The following is a 17,759-nucleotide window of genomic DNA, read 5'->3' as shown; positions in this document are numbered from 1 at the left end:
CCTGGCTACAAGAAGACGATGCCAGCGGAGGGCACGACTGGACCAGCTTGGCACCCTCCCTCAAGGCCACTGCCGCAGGCCGGAGACAGTTTTGAGACTTTGGTCTGAGCTGAAGAGACGGGACAGGTCAGATTGGGCTCTTGCCTTGCAGGCAGTCAATACGGGTTCCGTCCCCTGAACCCCGTACGGTCCCTGCCCCACCTGAGTGAGCCCTGGGTGCAGAGCCAGGTAAGCCCTAGCACGGCCGTGTGCGGCCCAACAAGGAGAGAAGAAGAGAAAAGACGTTGGTCCTACCACAACCAAAGTGACTGGGGAGGCTCCCGGGAAACTCCTCCGGGCCCCGCTGGGCCAACAGAAACCAGAGCTGGACAGGCTCGGACCCCCACGGCCCCAGCACGGGCCCTCACAGGATCTGGTGCCTCCGGCGCCCAGAGTGCTATGCAGACCCCCAGCGGCCTTTGCTGCAGTCCCTTGATCCCCACCCAGAGTGTCCACCACCTTTCCGACACAGTCGGCCTCGGTGGCCCTGGCTTCGCCCAGGACAGGGAGCTGTGCTGTGTGCACACAGAGAGACAGGGGGCGAGGAGAGCCGTCTCCCCGGGACTCACGCCTTCCACTCACGCCTTTGTCACCGATAGAAAAACACACTTGGTCCTTCAATGGACTAGACAGGATCAGCCCATCCCCAGGTGGGTCCAGAGAGGGGTGAGAGTCAGAGGAGATGGTGAATGAGACAGACAGTGGTGACCCCGACGGAGGTACGGAGACCCAGGCCGAGACAGGATTCTGGAGGAAGCCAGCGGTTGAAGAGGGCCAGCTACTGATGTCCCATGGGTGGGGGGAGGACCCTGCATTCACGGGGGAGGGGGCACCGCCCAGTGGGAGGGAAACCCGAGACCGGGGCCACTCACCCACGCACTGGTTGCCTTCGTCCATCTGGTAGCCAAAGCGGCACATGGCAGGTCTGGAGATGGTGGGGTAGTTGGACGGGGGCAGCGGCGGGGCGGCGGGGGGGTAGGGCCCCGAGTAGGGCGTGGAGAAGGAGGACGAGGCGGAGGACGCGCCCGCAGAGGCGCCAGCGCCGGCGCTGCCGTAGGGCCCGCGGTACACGGGGTTGGTGCGGGGGATGCACAGGTAGCCCCCGTTCTGGTTCACGCACATCATGTCCCCGCGGCAGGCCTCGGGGATGGTCCGGCACTCGTCCACGTCTGGGGAGCGGGAGAGAGAAGACGGGGTGAGGGGCACGGCCGTGGCCCAAGCGCCAGCGCAGCTCTGTGCCAGCGTCCAACGGCCCCAACCCTGGGCACATTTGGGCTGACCAAGCGTGGGGCACCCCACGGAGTGGACTGGGGAGGGACGTCCAGCCATCCTCGTGCTCCGGCCACAAAGACCCCTGAGACCTCTAACGTCGTGAGAGTAACTTTGATTTTTTCTTTTTGGGTCACACCCGGCGATGCACAGGGGTTCCTCCTGGCTCTGCACTCAGGAATTACTCCTGGCGGTGCTCAGGGTACCATATGGGATGCCCGGGATTGAACCCCGGTCAGCTGTGTGCAAGGCAAACGCCCTCCCTGCCGTGCGATGGCACCAGCCCCGAGACTAACTCTTAGCCAGCTTGTGTTTGGAAACCCAGAACGCTGGCTTGGTTATTTGTCCGTGACTTCGGCCCACTTCGCACCCCCGGGGGAGCCCAGAGAGAAGGGATGGGAACCGGAAGTCGGCCCCTGCCAAGGCTGCTCATCGGCGCTAAAAGCACCGAGACTCTGGTGCCCCATCCCCCACGCCAGGCACCCCAGAAGGAATGAAGGGCTTGTGGGTGTTCCTAGGCGTCCTTGGCATCAGGGAAGATGAGGTTTGGTCAGAGAATGAGATTTGTTTTGGTAGTGCCCGTGGTTTGCTCTGTGGTGCTCCGGGACTACTCCTGGCTCAGTGCTCAGGGGTGTTCCCAACAGCCTTGGGGAACATGTGTTTTATTTGGGTTTTTTGTTTTTTGTTTTTTTGCTTTTGGGGTCACATCTAGCAATGCTCAGGGGTTCCTCCTGGCTCTGCACTCAGGAATTACTCCTGATGGTGCTCGGGGGACCATATGGGATGCCGGGGGATCGAACCCAGGTCGGCCACATGCAGGACAAATGCCCGACCTGCTGTGCTGTCGCTCTGGCCCCCGGAACGTGTGGTTTTAGGAACCGAGTCCAGACCTCCTGTGAGCCCACCCTGTGCCCTGCCCTCTGAGCCATCTCTCCGCCCAAGGGGACGCTCCTTGTGGAGAAAGCAGGGCCTGGTTTGTAAGGGCGCCACAAACAGCGTCCTTCCCGGCCAGGCCCGAGCTCTGCGGGCAGGTCTGGAGAGGGCCCAGGTGGGTCTGCGGGAAGGGAGTGTGGCCAGGTGGGCCCAGGGCTGGCCTTGTTGCCCGCCCAGACTACCTGCCCTCACTACCTGGTCCCACCCTGGGGCCCGCTCACTGCCCGGGGGTCTGCTCCCAAGTCTGACTGCTCCTCCGCCCTTCACTGCAAACTCAGCCAGCCCTCTGGGGGCCCAGGAGGAGACCCCCCACCCCCCACGACCCAGCCCTTCCTGTGGCTATGAACCCGAAAGTGTCCCTCACACCCGTGGGCACGGCCAGGGAGGGCCTGCACCTTGCCTGTAGGAGGTTCTAGGCACCAACAAAACTGTTTAGGCCATGGGGACTGGAGCGATAGTACAGTGGGGAGGGCGTTTGACTTGCATGCAGCCGACCTGGGTTCGATTCCCAGCATCCCATAGGGTCCCCCGAGCACCCCCAAGGGTAATTCCTGAGTGCATGAGCCAGGAGTAACCCCTGAGCATCACTGGGTGTGACCCAAAAAGAAAAAAAAAAAAACCTGGTTAGGCCAGGAGAGAAGCCCACTGACTGTCCCCGCCTTGTGAAGTGCATCCTCTGCCCTGGACGTTAGAGCCAAGTGCCAGCTCCGATTCTTCCTAGCAGAGCTGCACTCTGCCCCGCCGGGCACGGTTCTCAATTGCCCATTTCCTGTCGGGCCTCTGCTGCTATTGTTGCTGTTATCATCTCTGTGCTACATGGCAATGGGGTTCATCTCTCTGATCAAGTGCCGGGGAACTCTTTCTGGCATGAAATTCCGCTGCAGGAGGCCTGTTTAAATTCCTAACAGCCTCACCCCCCACTCCGCACCCCCCCCCAGGGCTGTCTGTCATTGCAGGTTCCGGCCCTGAGCTGAGGGAGAGGCGTGGGCTGTTATAAACCCAGTAGCACCCTTGGATCGACACCTTTGGGCCTCTCCTTCTTGACCTACTTATGTGCCCCTTAGAAATAAAACTATGTCCATCTCGGTCACGTGACTCTCCTCATGTCCAGAACAAGAACACAGGAGCTGGGGGATGGCCTCGTGGAACGTATGTACTGTGGGGTGGGGGGTGGGGGAGTGGACAAGTGATTGGACCTGATGCAAAACCCGCAGACACCCAGAGGTAGGGGTGCAGCCTAAGCTTGCCCCGTGAGCCACCCCCCACGGGCCCGGGGTGTAGGGTCACCTGTGAGGACCTTCGATCCAGCCCAGGAGGGAGGTCACCGTGTGTGGTTCCGCACTGAGGGTCACCCAGCGAAGAGAGGCACTTAATGCATGTTCCTCTGAAGGCGCCTCTGCCCCTCGGAATGTGTGACTGATTTGATCCACAGGAACATTACTCAGCCGTGAGCAAGAAGCAAGTCTTGCCACTGGCAATCAGGGAGGCAGCAGGGGGTGGTGAAGTGAGCGAGATGGGGCCTAGAGACACAGTCCAGGGAGTAGGGGGCCTGTCTTGCATGAGGCCCACTAGATTCTAATCCCCTCTGCCACATACAGTCCCCTGAGTATTGCCAGGGACCAATCCTGAGCACAAATTCAGGAGTAGTCTTTGAGCATCCCCAGGTGTGACTCCAAAAACAAAAATAATAATAATAATAATAATAGAGTATCCCGCCCGCACAGCAGAGCCTGGCAAGCTACCCGTGGCGTATTTGATATGCCAAAAACAGTAACAATAGCTCTCATTCCCCTGACCTTCAAAGAGCCTCCAATCTGTTGGGAAAGACGAGTAAAGAGAAGCTGCTAAAATCCCAGGGCTGAGTGTAATAGAGACGTTACTGGTGCCCACTCGAGTAAATCGGTGAACAACGGGATGACAGTGATACAGTGATCAAAGTTGGACGGAGAAGTCCAAAAGCCCCACTACATAGGATACTCTTAAAAGCTGAACATATTTTCACCTGGCAGACGACCTTGGACCTTCGGACACACGGGAGAGAAAATGTGTGTGGTTCAAGGTGCTTGTGTGCTCTGATGTGTCCCAGCAGCCCCAGGAAACATCCCGGTACAGAACTCACTGACCCAGAGATCCACCCCGAGTCATCTTTCACCCCTCACCGTCCTTAGCCCAACGCAGGGCACAAAAAGGTGATCAGGGCTGGCCTGTGACTCAGGGGAAGCACTCACCTACCTTTGCGAGGTCCGGGGTTCGATCCCTGGCACCACCCCCCAAATAAACAAGAAAGTGATGCAGAAACACACCTCCCAGATGCGCCCCTTCCCAACACTGGTTTCTCCCATGGGTTGCGAGTCCTGACTTGACAACAGGGACCGTGTGTGGGTGAGAAATCAGTGTCCCCAGAGCGGGGGACAAGACGGCTGCACCTACCTAAGCACTGTCCCGTGGTGCGGTCCATGCCGAAGCCGTTCGTGCACTGTTGCTGCAGAGAAGAAGAGACATGGGTCATTCCTGTCACCGTGAAAGCTTCCTAGCTAGGCAACGGGAAGACTGGAGAACGGGGTGATGCTAGAATCCACACTATTAACATAGGTACGATAGCCTCGCACCACCCCCAATTTTTGTCTTTTCTGATAGTGATTTCACACCTGGCATTACTTGTTTTCTTTTCTCTCGGGTGCTGGCGACATCACCCTGGGCACTGACGCTCCAGGCGCGTGCTCGTGCGCGCACGCACACACACACACACACACACACACACACACACACACACACACACACACACACTGAGCCGGAGCCAGGCTCTCGGCACTACTGCTCTAAGCTCTGCACCATTTCTTCGAAATCCCTTTTGGGAGCAGGTGGTAATGGGCATTTTCCATGCACAGCGGGTAGGGCATTTGCCTTGCACACGGCTGACCTGGGTTCGATTCCTTCGTCCCTCTCGGAGAGCCCAGCAAGCTACCAAGAGTATCCCGCCCGCACGGCAGAACCTGGCAAGCTCCCCGTGGCGTATTCAATATGCCAAAAACAGGCACAACAAGTCTCACAATGGAGACGTGACTGGTGCCCGCTCGAGCAAATCGATGAGCAACGGGATGACAGTGCTACAGTGGTGACAATGATAAAGAACAATAAGACCAGAGCTGACGTGCCCAGCCCAGCTCAGCCCTTTCCAAGAAGGGGGTCAAGAGCTATCCTTCTCAAGCAGGGGCTATAGCCTCACCTTCTCTTCTCTTTAATTGTTTAATTCTGGTTTAGGGGTCATAGCCAGTGGGGCCCAGGGCACCGGGGATCCAACCCAGGTCAGGCACATGCAAGGCAAGCACCTGCCTCTGGGCCAGCCCTTCGGCTCAGGGTGAGCTCTTACCCCCTGCTCCTGAGGTCTGCACAGCAAACAGAACCCGCACGGCATAGCGGCCTTCATTCCTAAGACCAGCAGGAGGCTTCATCCCCGGCCGGACGGTGACGCGGCCGCTTCTAGAAACGCATCTCAGCACTCCGGCCTCTAAGGCACAACTTGAGTGACAACTCCACACGTTGCCAAACTGGTCTTGGCCAGCAGTGGACTCCGTGGTAGAGTCCGGGTGTGGCTTGCGGGAGGCCCTGGGCTCAATCCCTGGCACCCATAAAGGTAGTTAAGGCGTCACCACCAGGGAGGCTTCCAGGGCCCAGAGTCTGCCAGGAACAAGCCCCAAGAAATGAGTGTCTGGGAGCAGCTGCAGCTGGAGACAGGGTTGGGCTCCCCCCAGCTGTGGATGATTTGTGGGGATAAGGGATCCAGCTAACACTTCTAGGAGGAGGCCTTGTGGAGGTCTGAGGGTCTGGGGACCAGGGGAGCAGGCCTGGCCCAACACCTGAGAGCCAGCACGGATTCCAGCCCTGGACTGCCGGCCTTCTACTGTCCACCTCAGTCCCTCCTCACGGCGTCACTTCTCTGTGCCTCAGTTTCCTTGCTTGTAAAATGGGTGTGGTGACTCTTGCCTCAAGTGCTCCACGGAGTAAATACTATATTGTACCCACACTTCTGTGCACCTTCAGCTTCCCCCAGGCTGGGCAGGAAGGAGCCAAGCTTTCTCCAATATCTTTCTGTTACTTTTCTCAAGATTCTTTGCTTCCCCAATGTGTGAGTGTGTCTCGAAACTCTTACTCGGAAGGAGGAAGTGTTCCCCTGCCCCGCCTGCAGCCTGGGCCCTGCTCAGCAGAATGGGCTATCAGAGGGGGTGGGGGACAAGAATAGTAGAGATAAGTACCAGGAGGGTTACTCCACAGCTTGGAAGCCGGCCTCACATGCTGGGGGGAAAAGCAGCTCAGATAGAGAAGGGAACACCTAGCTAGGTGGGCCCTCTAGGGATGGGAGGTAGGGGCTGAAAATAGACTATAGACCGAACATGATGCCTGCTTAATACCTCTGTAGCAAACCACAACACCCAAAAGGAGAGAGAGAGCGAAAGGGAATGCCCTGCCACAGAGGCAGGGTGGAGTGGCGGGGGATGGGCTGGGGGTGGTGGGAGGGATACTGGGACCATTGGTGGTGGAAAATGGGCACTGGTGGAGGGATGGGCACTCATCACCGTATGACTGAAACACATGCATGAAAGTTTGTAAGTCTGTAACTTTATCTCACAGTGATTCACTAAAAAATTTTTTAATTGAAAAAATAAATAAATAGCGGCTGGAGCGATAGCACAGCGGGTAGGGTGTTTGCCTTGCATGCGGCCGACCCGGGTTCGATTCCCAGCATCCCATACGGTCCTCTGAGCACCGCCAGGGGTAATTCCTGAGTGCAGAGCCAGGAGTAACCCCTGTGCATCGCCAGGTTTGACCCAAAAAGCAAAATAAATAAATAAACAAAAAATAAATAAAAATAAAGATAAAATATTTTTTTAAAAACAGGGGAGTGAGGGGGAGCGGCTAGGAGAGGACTCTCACTTCTAACCTGGAGACATACCGAGCTCTCCTCCCTTTAAAGTGAGGGTACGGGGCAGGAGCGATAGCGCAGCGGGTAGGGCGTTTGCCTTGCACGCGGCCGACCCGGGGTTCGATTCCCAGTATCCCATATGGTCCCCTGAGCACCGCCAGGAGTAACTCCTGAATGCAAAGCCAGGAGTAACCCCTGGGCATTGCCGGGTGTGACCCAAAAAAGCAAAAAAAAATAATAATAATAAAGTGAGGGTACTGCAGGCCTCCCCAGACCGAGGCTTGAGCCCATCCCCCCACCCCCGCTTTTGTCCCCTTCTCAGGACCTGGGCTCAGAGGGGGATCTCCTCGCTGAGAACCCTCCCCCTCACCTCGCCTCACCCCACCCTGCAGACTTTCTCTCCCTCGTTCCACTCCCTCCTTCCACGGGGGGGGGGGGTGAGGCTAGGGACACCCCTCCCCACTAACACCCCACACAGGGACAGAGACACCCAGACATACTGGACCCCCTTCCCTGATGTAGGAACTATTTGAATATCAAGATGTCGACACCCCTCACCCCCTAGCACACATGTGGAACTCCAGTGAGCAGCAGCTCGGATCAAGAGTCTCGGGTGGGGACCGGGTTGCTGGCACGAGGATGCGCCAGCTTTGCCCGGGGTTCACCTTGGCTCCAGCCGCTGGCACCACAGGGGAACACTCCCGAGCACGGAGCCAGGAGCAGCCCCTAGCACTGCTGGGTGTGGTCCCGCCACCCGCCACCACCCCTCTCCCCCAAAGAGATTCTGGAGTCAGGAGCTCCAACCCCAGCCCCAGGTCACCACCCAGCCGCTCCCTTACGGACTGTCACCCGGGCCAAGTTTTACCCTGAGCCAATTTATTTATTTATTTATTTATTTATTTATTTAATGAATCACCCTGAGATACAGTTACAGACTTGTAAGTGTTCCTGATTACATTTCAGTCATACAGTGATCGAGGACCCATCCTCCAGTGCCCGTTCTCCACCACCAATGTTCCCAGTATCCCTCGCCACCCCTCTATGCCCCCACCCCTCGCCCATCCCCACCTCTGTGGCAGGCACCTTCCTTGATTCTCTTTCTCCTTTTGAGCCAAAATTTTAATCTCTGCTTTTGGGGGTTTGTTTTGGGGTTACACGCAGTGATGCTCAGAGGTTACTTCTGGTGGAGCTCGGGGGACCATACGGGGTGTCGGGGATCAAACCCAGGCTGGCCACGTGCAAAGCCCCCTAGCCCATCACCTTTAATCTCTGCACAGGAAGGGCTTCCTTGAGGCCAACGCTCCCACCGCCCCTGGCTTCTCTAGGCGTGCACACGCCTCAGCCCGGTTTGTAAGAGGCTTCCAGAAAAGTCTTACCTGTGCATTCCCAGGCCTTGGGAGACACAGAGCCAGGATGGTGGCAGCGAGTAGCCTGTGGAGAACAAGAAGTCACGATCAATGTCAGCGACATCAGGCTCTCACAATGCTCACGATCTACCACAGCTGCATCTTTGCTGGGGGGCTGGGGTGGCCAGCGTGCAGGCAGGAGAGGCCGAGAGGGACCCCAGTTACCCCGGATGTCCCCACAGTACAGAACCCCTTCTACTACTCTTCGACTTGGACATCACCTATCGGATGGACGTTTTCAAGGAAAGCGTTTCCGTATGTCAAAGAAACAGTCAAGGGGCCAGAGCGCAGGCCTGTCCCGTGGCTCCAGCCCAGTACCACACGGTCCCGAGCACCATCGGGCCAGAGCATCCACCTGGCAGTTGATTCTGCACAGCCGGACCCACATCCCAGGACTTGCTCAGAGACCCTGATGGGGAGCTCCTCCCTCGCGCCCAGAGGTAAAAAGAAGGAACGAAAAAGTCAAAGGTCACCCTGTGGTTGCCAGCATCATCTGGCACAATTGCCTGGACTCGCCCCTCCTGCAGGAGAAGCCCCCCGGGCCGGAAGCTCACAGACGCCCCTTCTGGAAGCTCTGCAGAGTGCCCAGCCACCAACCCTCAGCACGGGGACGAGGCGCAACTCTGAGCCACTTGGATGCCAAGGAAGAGTCTCAGGAAAGCCAGCTAGTCCCGGAGCACGACACTGCACAGCCCCTGACAGAGACTCAGCCAGGCGAGGGGCTCGCCGGGCGGGGGGGGGGGTGTGTTCTGGGGAACTCAGAGACTTGGGAAAACTTGGGTGGGGGAGGGATGGCAGCCTGGCGATCTGGAGCTCTATTTTATGTGCAGGAGACTGGGGTTCAATCCCCGACATCACTCAGTCTACTGAGCACTGCAGGGAGGATCCTCCCCCTGAGCACAGAACCAGGAGCAGCCCCGCACTCACAAGGGTGGACCCCAATCAAACATAAAAAAGCCTTAGAGGGAGAACCCAGAGCCTGTCCCTGCTGGACCTCCACGGGCCGCCCTGTCCACTCCCCTCACGCACAGGCTCTGCCCAGCACCAAGGTGCGGTCAATGAGCGTCAGAAATTGGACTGGGGGCTGGAGCCATAACCCAGCCGGTGGGGCCCTCGCCTTGCTCGTGGCGACCCGGGTTCCATCCCCAGCATCCCATATGGTCCCCAGGGCTCATCCAGGAGTGATTCCTGAGTGCAGAGCCAGGAAGAAGCCTGAGCATCACCGGGTGTGACACAAAACCACCAAAAAAGGGAACCAAGAACCAGTTGACGAGGGAGTAGAACCCAGAACCCAGGAAGTCCCAAGAGTGGGGGGACACAGAGAGGGATGGGGGGACTTGCGTGCTGTCTGAGGGACGGAAGTGGGGAGGAACCTCCACAGTGCGAGGTGCAGGGCGGGGGACGGGGGGCACGGGAAGGTGCAGGGAAACGGAAAGCGGATGTACCGAAAGATGCCGTCACGCCCCTTCGGCAGTGGACCCCAAGGAGCGGAAGGAGGATTGCCAGAGACCTGCACACCTGCGCTCGGGGCAACGGGAGCCACGAAGGCCCAAAATGGGGAGCCCCCAAGACTAATGCGAATGGGACCCACCTGGGCTGGGACTACCCCAGCCTGGGAAGGGAAGAGGACATGTCCCCTCTGGGAGCACTGAGGGAAGAGCAGGGCGGTGGACCCACGCAGCCCGAGAGCAGAACAGGGGAGGTGGGCTGGGGAGGTGGGGGGCTTTAGCGGCAACAGTGTTTCCCCCGGGCACCTGAGAGGAAGGCTGGCCACGGAACACGCAGAACCAACCCCCACCCACGCTGCGCCCCCTCCCCTCAGCATCCCGCTCAGTCTCCAGGCAGCCCGGCGTCACTGCTCGGGACTCACCCTGCCCTGAGCACTGCGGGGCTGCCCCCGGGACTGGGCCGTGTCTGGCTGCTGCCGTGACAACCCAGAGAGGATGACCCACACCAGGCCTGAGAGCCAGGCAGTAGGGACCAGGCGGGCTTCCTGGAGGAGGTGCTCTGGAAGGCCTCCTGGGCAGGGTAGCAGACCCGGGGAGCTGGCGTGTCCCCTCACCCCCTGGCCCTCCCTTTCCGAGACCGCGGGGACACTCAGCACTGGCGTCCCTGTGCTCCCGGCGGGCAGGAATGAAGGGGACCAGCGGAGGCACAGAACCCGCTGTGGGGCCCGAGGGGCACGCCCTCCTCCCCCATCCCCTGGTCCCCCAGAAGGAAGCCCCCCAGGGTGCTAAGCACCTGCAGGAGCGGGTCCCAGAGGACGCAGAGACAGAGGAGCTGGAGCAGCGCCCAAACCCAGGGCCCTGCCATGTGCCGAGGCAGGTGTGTGTGAGGAAGGCGCAAGAACGGCCACCGGTTTGTTTTCCAGGTGGACCGGGAGGAAGGTCAGTGATTCCCTGCGGCCTCCCGCTTTCCTTCAGGGCCCTGGACTCCAGGACCCCCGGGGTGGAGGCCGGACAGGCTGCAGCACCCAGGAACCCAAGAGCTGGTGGAAAAGGCAGCGACACCCCAAACCCCTGAGACCCCCCCCCCCCACCAAGTCCCCGTTCCGTTTCGCCTCCCCACCCCGTGCACCCCGCAAGGGCTCCTGCCAGAGATCCAGCCTGAGCCCAGCAGCTGGGAGAGACAGCGGCCCCGGCGCTCCCGGGCCAGTTCGGGGGGGCTCCACCTAGGACATAATAGCCACAGCGCCGCCCTCCGCGCACGGAGAGCTGCAGCTGGCCACGGACACAGCCCAGAAAACCCGAGAACCCACTGGCTGTCGGGCTCCTGGGGAGCCTCTGGTGCCCCAGCTGGTCAGTCTCCAAAGCAGGAGGGACCACCCATGTGTGCGTCCTCGGAGGGGCTGCGGGGAGCCCCGCGCACTCTTGGGGCGGAGTGTGGGAGAGCACCGGTCCCGGTGGGGGATGACCCGGGAGCTGAGTTTTCAGTACACGCGCGCACACACGCGCGCACACACACGGCCGTGCATAACACACACGCGCGCACACACGGCCGTGCGTCCAGCACCGCTGTCCGCAGGGTTTGCGGGCTGGAGAGCTGCAGACGGACGCTCCATCCTGTCCCCTGGACGCTCCGGGAGGCCGTGACCAGCTGCAGTCGCCGCGGGGGCAGCGCGGGGCTCACCGGGTTCCCGTGCGCGGTCGCGGCTCCCCCGGGCTCCCCCCTCTGGGTCTCCGCTGCCCGTGGGGGCCGCCCCGAGCCCTGCGGCCGCGCGCGGGGCCCGGCAGGGGACGGGAGGGGACGCGCCGCCGCCGTCCCGGGGTCTCCGACGCCCCGTCGAGGTCGCGGTGCCCGGAGCCCGCGCGCAGCCGGCGCGGACGGCGTCGGGCGGGCAGGCGGGGGGCGCCCGGTCCCCACCCTCCCGGGGGCGCGCGCGGGGGCCCGCGGACCCACCTCTGCATTCCCGGCATGTCCAGGGGCCGCGGGGCGCCGGCGGGCAGCGAGGGCGGCGGGTCGGGCGCGGGACCTGCGGCACGTGCGGGGCGGCGGGGGCGGCGCGGGCAGAGCCGGGCGCGGGCACTGAGCGCCCACGGAGCGGGCACCTGGTTTTGCTTAGCCTCTTCGGCAGGTCCGCATCAAGCCAGCTGCGGGAGGAATGTCAGAAATGAACACTTCATTTTCGAAGTATGTTAAACAATGCGGACGGGCCCGGCCCGGGCGCAGCTGGTTCGGATTACAGCGCGCACCCACTGGCCAGACGCGGCGCGGCGGGCCCGGGGCGGCTGCCAGGGCCGAGTGTGGGGGCCGGCCCCGCCCCCGCCCCCCGCAGGCGATGGGAGGGCACGGCGGGGGCGGGCGGTGGGGGGGCTGTTGACCCTTTCCTGCCGGGTCCCCTAGCCCGGGTCCGTGTCTCTCCCGTCCCCACGCCGGGGCGGCACCGTCCGAGGGATCCCGGGATTCCTGGACACCCTGGAGAGGCTGGGGGAGGGGGTTAGCAGGAGGGGGCGGGATGCAGCCCCAGCCCCCCAGCTGGGCCGGAGAGGGGCACTCGGGGCCTTCGCCGACCCCTTCCTCCTCCCCGTCCACCCCCCCCCGCCCCCCGCAGCCCACCTGGCACCTGGTCCGCAGGGGAAGGCGGTTAAGGAAAGGCAAAGGGGAAGGTCTCCCGTGAGAAGAAACCCCCCCCCCCGCGACTCCAGGGGGGATTAGCAAGAAAAAGGGGGGTTTGAATAGACAAACCTGGGTGGGGAAGGCAGCAGGACCCAGGTTCTCTCTGGTTCTTGGTCCCTTCTGTCCTTGATTCCAAACTTCCTTCCTCCTGATTCCTCTCTCCTTCCCTCACCCCCCTCTCTCCCTATTTTCCACCCCCCTCCTGTTTTTGGACCACATCTGGCGGTGCTCAGGGCTTACTCCTCGCTCTGTGTTCAGGGATCACTCCTGGCACTGCTCCGGGGGCTCCAATGGGGTGCCAGGATCAAACCAGCCTTGACTGCCGTGAAGCCAGAGCCTTCCCCACTGGCCCCTATTCTCTTTTTAAAGCTTGAAACCTTACCAAGGTTCTGTTTCTCTAAAACATGAAGGCAGGTTGGCAGCACTCAGAGCTGCTCTCTCCCCCACCTCTTGACCTGATTCTTGCCCTTCCCTCCACAGAGCTGGAATCAGCTTCCTGCCTTCCCCAGGGCCTTGCAGGGATTCAGGATCCAGCCGAGACCCCACCACCTGCCAAGCACTCTATCCTCTCCCAGGACTGCCTGTCTAAGTGGCGGACTCTTACTCAAAAACTGCATCAGGGACCAGATAGAGAACGTTCAGTAAGACACTTGCCTAGCATGTGGCAGAATTGGGTTAGGTCCCTGAGCACCACCAGGAGTGATGGTGAACTCAGAGCCAGGCGTAAGCCCTGAGCACCACTGGGAGGGGCCCAAAGGGAGGAGGAAAGACAGAAGACTATCTCCAACAAGAATTGCAAAAAAGTTAATAGTTGGTAAAGCTCTGTCCTTTATACTATTCTGTTAAAAATTTCCTGGAATGAAACACTTGTGGAGGTGTGTAATTGACATCCAGTGTACTCGGGGCTGACTCCTGGCAGAGTAAGGGTACTTGGGGTCCTCTCTGGTGCTGGGGAGTCAAGCATATGGTCACCAAGGAACACCGGGGCTGATCCCTGAGTACAGACCCAGGAGTAAGCCCTGAGCACCCACTAACAAAAAAGAAAATACATTGTATTTCTAAGATTCTTCCTCACTTCCATTGCTTGAGAAAGATTTTAATAGCCTTGTAGCCTTCAGTAAAGTCAGACTTCCAAAAATGAAGTTTTAGAAGGTAAAAACGGAAAGTGAGATAGAGAAATTAGAGAGAGAGAGAGAGAGAGAGAGAGAGAGAGAGAGAGAGAGAGAGAGAGAGAGAGAGAATGAGAAAACTGTTTGCCACAGAGGCAGGTTGTGGGAGTAGGGAGGAGGGCAGGAGGGAAACTGGGTGAAGGGACCCCAAGTTGGAACATTGTATGACTGAAACTCACTCATGAACAACTTTGTAACATGTGTCTCAGGTGATTCATTTAAAAAAAACCAAAATGAGTTACTATGTAACACATTTATAAAACCCACAGCATTAGACACCAGGCAGAACATGGGCTTTTCATGGAGGTCTGGGGCTCAATCTTTGCCTCTACAGGTACCTGAATACCATGAGTCTCCTCCGTGCCAGGAATAGCCCCTGAGTATTACTGGGCGTAGTTCCTCATCACCACCCCTAAATGCAGGTTTTTCCATGATGTCAAATTCAAAATGAGATCGTGTTTGGCAGTGGCGGGGCGGGGGGGGGGGGGCGGATCAGAACGCTGTGGGGTGGGGAGCTGGCTCAGAGGGCAGGTAGGCATGGTTTTCGTGCAGGGGGCCCCACTTTCTTTTCTTCTCTCTCTCTCTCTCTCTTCTTTTTTTTTTTTTTTTTTTTGCTTTTTTGGGTCACAACCGGCAGTGCTCAGGGGTTACTCCTGGCTCATGCACTCAGGAATTACCCCTGGCGGTGCTGGGGGAACCATATGGGATGCTGGGAATCGAACCTGGGTCGGCCGCATGCAAGGCAAATGCCCTCCCCACTGTGCTATCACTTCAGCCCCAGGGCCCCACTTTCTATCCCAGTTCCACAGGAGCACTGCTAGGGGTGGGCCTACTCCTAAGCATCAAACATCCCAGGAGTCTTCTGGCTGTCTTCAGAACCCCAGCACCCAGAGGGCTCCTGGATATTTTGCCATGAATAAACTCTGAGCACTCGGGTGTGACCCCAAAGCTTCCTGCCTCCGAAAATTAAAGACATTAGTACTAGACTGGTGGAGAATGAATCCCTAAGGGACCCCAGCTGGCATCTAGAAATTAGAGTTTCCATTGCTAATTCTTCTTTCTTTTTGAGATGTAAAATAGGGATCGTAACACCCATTGTCCCAGCAATGCCATCACAATACAGGACAACTTCCCCATGGAGAGGGTGGCTTAACTGTAGGGACAGTTGTCCACTGCAGAGAACCTTCCAGACTTCAAGAAACTGGATTTCCTTTGAGCCCTTGTGTGGGAAGGAAGCAGCAGGGAGGCAGAGGCAGATAGGAACCGCCCTCCCAGCCCCCCCACCCCCGCCTCTCCCCTGCCAATGAGTTCTTGGGAAGTAATAAAACCAAGGAGCCAGGGGTACAAGGAATACAGCGGGGAGGGCATTTGCCTTGCACAGGCTGATCCGGGTTCGATCCCCGTCATCCCATAGGGTCCCCCGAGCACTGCCAGGAGTAATTCCTGAGTGCAGAGCCAGGAGTAACTCCGGAGCATCCTCAGGTGTGAGCCCAAAAGTTAAAAAGATAAAATAAAATAACAAGGGGTCCCAAGGCTGCCAGGACCACTTTGTCGGCAAAGGAACTGAGGCCCTATAAGACTTACCTGGCCCCACGGTGGGCCCTGGGTGGGCTGGACCCCTTCAGAGAGAAGCTCTGCAGGAACAGAGCAATCTCAAAGACATTCAACAGCTTCCAACTCTTCCCCTTGGCAACCACCCTAGCAACAACAGACTCTTTTGTTTTATTTTGGCTCCTCTTGGGTGCTCAGGTCTTCTTCCTGACTCTCCGCCCAGGTGTCACTCCGGAGAGACTTGGGAGATGGAAGGGATGCCAACGGCGGAGCCTGGTCAGCTGCGTGCACCGCAAGTGCCTCACGCCTTGCTGCTCCGGCCCTGAGGACCCCTACTAGCTAGGGAGCCCCACATGGGGCAGCTGGGGAGAAGCCCCATAAAAGCCGACTGGAACAAAGCAAACGCGCACATATGCTGCCTGAGCACATGTGTTGCTGCCGCGCATATGTGGTGCCTGAGCACATGTGTTGCCTGCATCTCCCCTCCTGAGGTGCGGACATCATGCTTGACTATGGGGCTCTTCTCTCTGGCCTCCGAGGGTGGAGACAATATCTCGAAGGGCTGGCAGGCAGGCGAGGCATAGGGGTCCCTGCATGGCCACCCTGGTACCACCCGAATAAACTACAGAACATCCCTGGCCTCGCTAAAGGGCCTCAAGCCCCTAACTAGGGTGTCGCTGGAGGCCCAGAGACTCCACACTCCTGGACCCTGTTAGACTCCTCCGAGTAATTCCTGAGTGCAGAGCCAGGAGTAACTCCCGAGCATCCCCGGGTGTGACCCAGCCTCCTCCTCCCCACCTACCCCACACCGAGACTTCTCAGATCTGGGCCTGCCTCCCCCATCCTCCGGGAAAGTGCTTCCCCTGTGACTTCGGGGTGCTTTTCTCCATCCCTGACTGCTCCCCCTTGTCTGTGAAGGGCGCCTGGGGCTCCATCTCCCCTGGGCTGTGTTCATGACTTTCACTCCTTGGGTTTCCTTTCCCTCCAGGAATCTGTTTCCTCTGCCTCCCCAAGGTACACCCAGCCTCTCACCTCTCTCTCTCCTCTCTCCTCTCTCTCTCTCCCCCTCCCTTCCTCCCTCCCTCTCTCTTCCCTCTCAGTCTCTCCTCTCTCTCTTCTCTCTCTCCTCTCTCTTCTCTCTCTCTCCTATCTCTTCTCTCTCCTCTCTCTCCTCTCTCTCTGTGTTCTGTCTCTCTGTCTCTTTCTCTCACCCCTCTCCCCCGTATCCATCTCTCTCTCCCTGTCTCTCCTTTCTCTCCCTTCCTCCTCTTTCTCCCTCTCTCCCTTCCTCTTTCTGTCTCTCCCTCCTTCCCTCTCTCCCTTCCTCCCTCTCACAGTCCCTCCCTCTCCCTCTTCCTCCCTCCCTTCCTCCCTCTCCTCCTCTCTCTCCTTCTCTCTGTCTTACCTCTCTCCTCTCCTCTCTCCCTTCTCTCTCTGTGTCTCTCTCAATCTCTCTGTCTCTGTCTCTCTCTCTTTCCCTCTGTCTCTGTCTGACTCTCTCTCTCTCTCTCTCTCTCTCTCTTGCTCCCTGTTGGGGAAACAGTCGTGGGTCCTCTAACTCATTGAGGACTCAGGTCTCTCACAGATAACTCCCCCGTGGGCCCCCAGAGAGTCCCCGCCTCCTTCCCACAGAGGCGTCTCTCCTGACTCGCCAGGTGCCCCGGCAGGGCCCCTACTCACTCCTGTGCAGGAGTGCAGCGGAGCAGTGGGGGTCCCGCCCCGGCTGTGTTGTCAGTGTGGGGCCTGGAAGGCGGTGGGGGTGGTCCAGGTAGTTCAGTGGTTTGGTGCCAGGCTGGCTTGATCTGATACCGGCTCTCCCATCAGCCTTGTTGCCCCCTGAAGGCCGACGCTGCAGGCTCCCCCTCTCCACCATGTCATCTCTGAGGTGGTGGCCTGTCTCTGGTTTCTAAAGGTGCAGCCATTTTTTTCAATTTAAAAAAAATTATTTTGCTAAGGTTGTTCATGATGATTAATTACATTTAATATTCCAACACCAATCCTACCACCATTGCACCTTTGCACCACCATCATTTCCGACCATGACCCAGGTCCCCCCGAAAAGCAGGCCCTATATAATTTATTTTATATCACATGTTATGGGCTGGAGCGATAGCACAGCAGTTGGGCTTTCGCCTTTCACGCAGCCGACCCGAGTTCGATTCCTCCGCCCCTCTTGGAGAGCCCGGCAAGCTACTGAGAGTCTCCCGCCCGCATGGCAGAGCCTGGCAAGCTACCCGTGGCGTATTGGATATGCCAAAAACAGTAACAATAAGTCTCTCAATGAGAGACGTTACTGGTGCCCACTCGAACAAATCGATGAGCAATGGAATAACAGTGACAGTGACTGCAATTACA

At 58.8% G+C, this 17,759-nt stretch overlaps 1 protein-coding gene across 2 annotated transcripts in view; it reads right to left on the bottom strand.

The window, feature by feature from the left end:
- The window catches only part of FBLN5 (fibulin 5), a 71,858-nt gene extending 59,605 nt beyond the window's left edge, over positions 1-12,253 (bottom strand). The window contains exons 1-4 of one of the 2 annotated variants that reach the window (XM_055132005.1): positions 11,968-12,253; positions 8,539-8,593; positions 4,672-4,723; positions 912-1,208 (exon numbers count right to left, since the gene is read on the bottom strand). In XM_055132005.1, coding sequence (XP_054987980.1) covers positions 912-1,208; positions 4,672-4,723; positions 8,539-8,593; positions 11,968-11,984 — 421 coding nt within the window. In that variant the 5' untranslated portion in view covers positions 11,985-12,253. Of the gene's footprint in view, positions 1-911; positions 1,209-4,671; positions 4,724-8,538; positions 8,594-9,041; positions 9,142-11,967 lie in introns of those variants that run through there. The other variant, XM_055132004.1, reaches the window with a different exon arrangement.
- Between the last annotated feature and the right edge of the window lie 5,506 nt (positions 12,254-17,759).

Source organism: Sorex araneus, chromosome 3, assembly GCF_027595985.1.
Source record: "Sorex araneus isolate mSorAra2 chromosome 3, mSorAra2.pri, whole genome shotgun sequence".
In the NCBI taxonomy this organism is placed as follows: domain Eukaryota; kingdom Metazoa; phylum Chordata; class Mammalia; order Eulipotyphla; family Soricidae; genus Sorex; species Sorex araneus.
The sequence above is the reverse complement of the archived record's forward strand: the minus strand, read 5'-3'. Positions and strand labels throughout refer to the sequence as shown.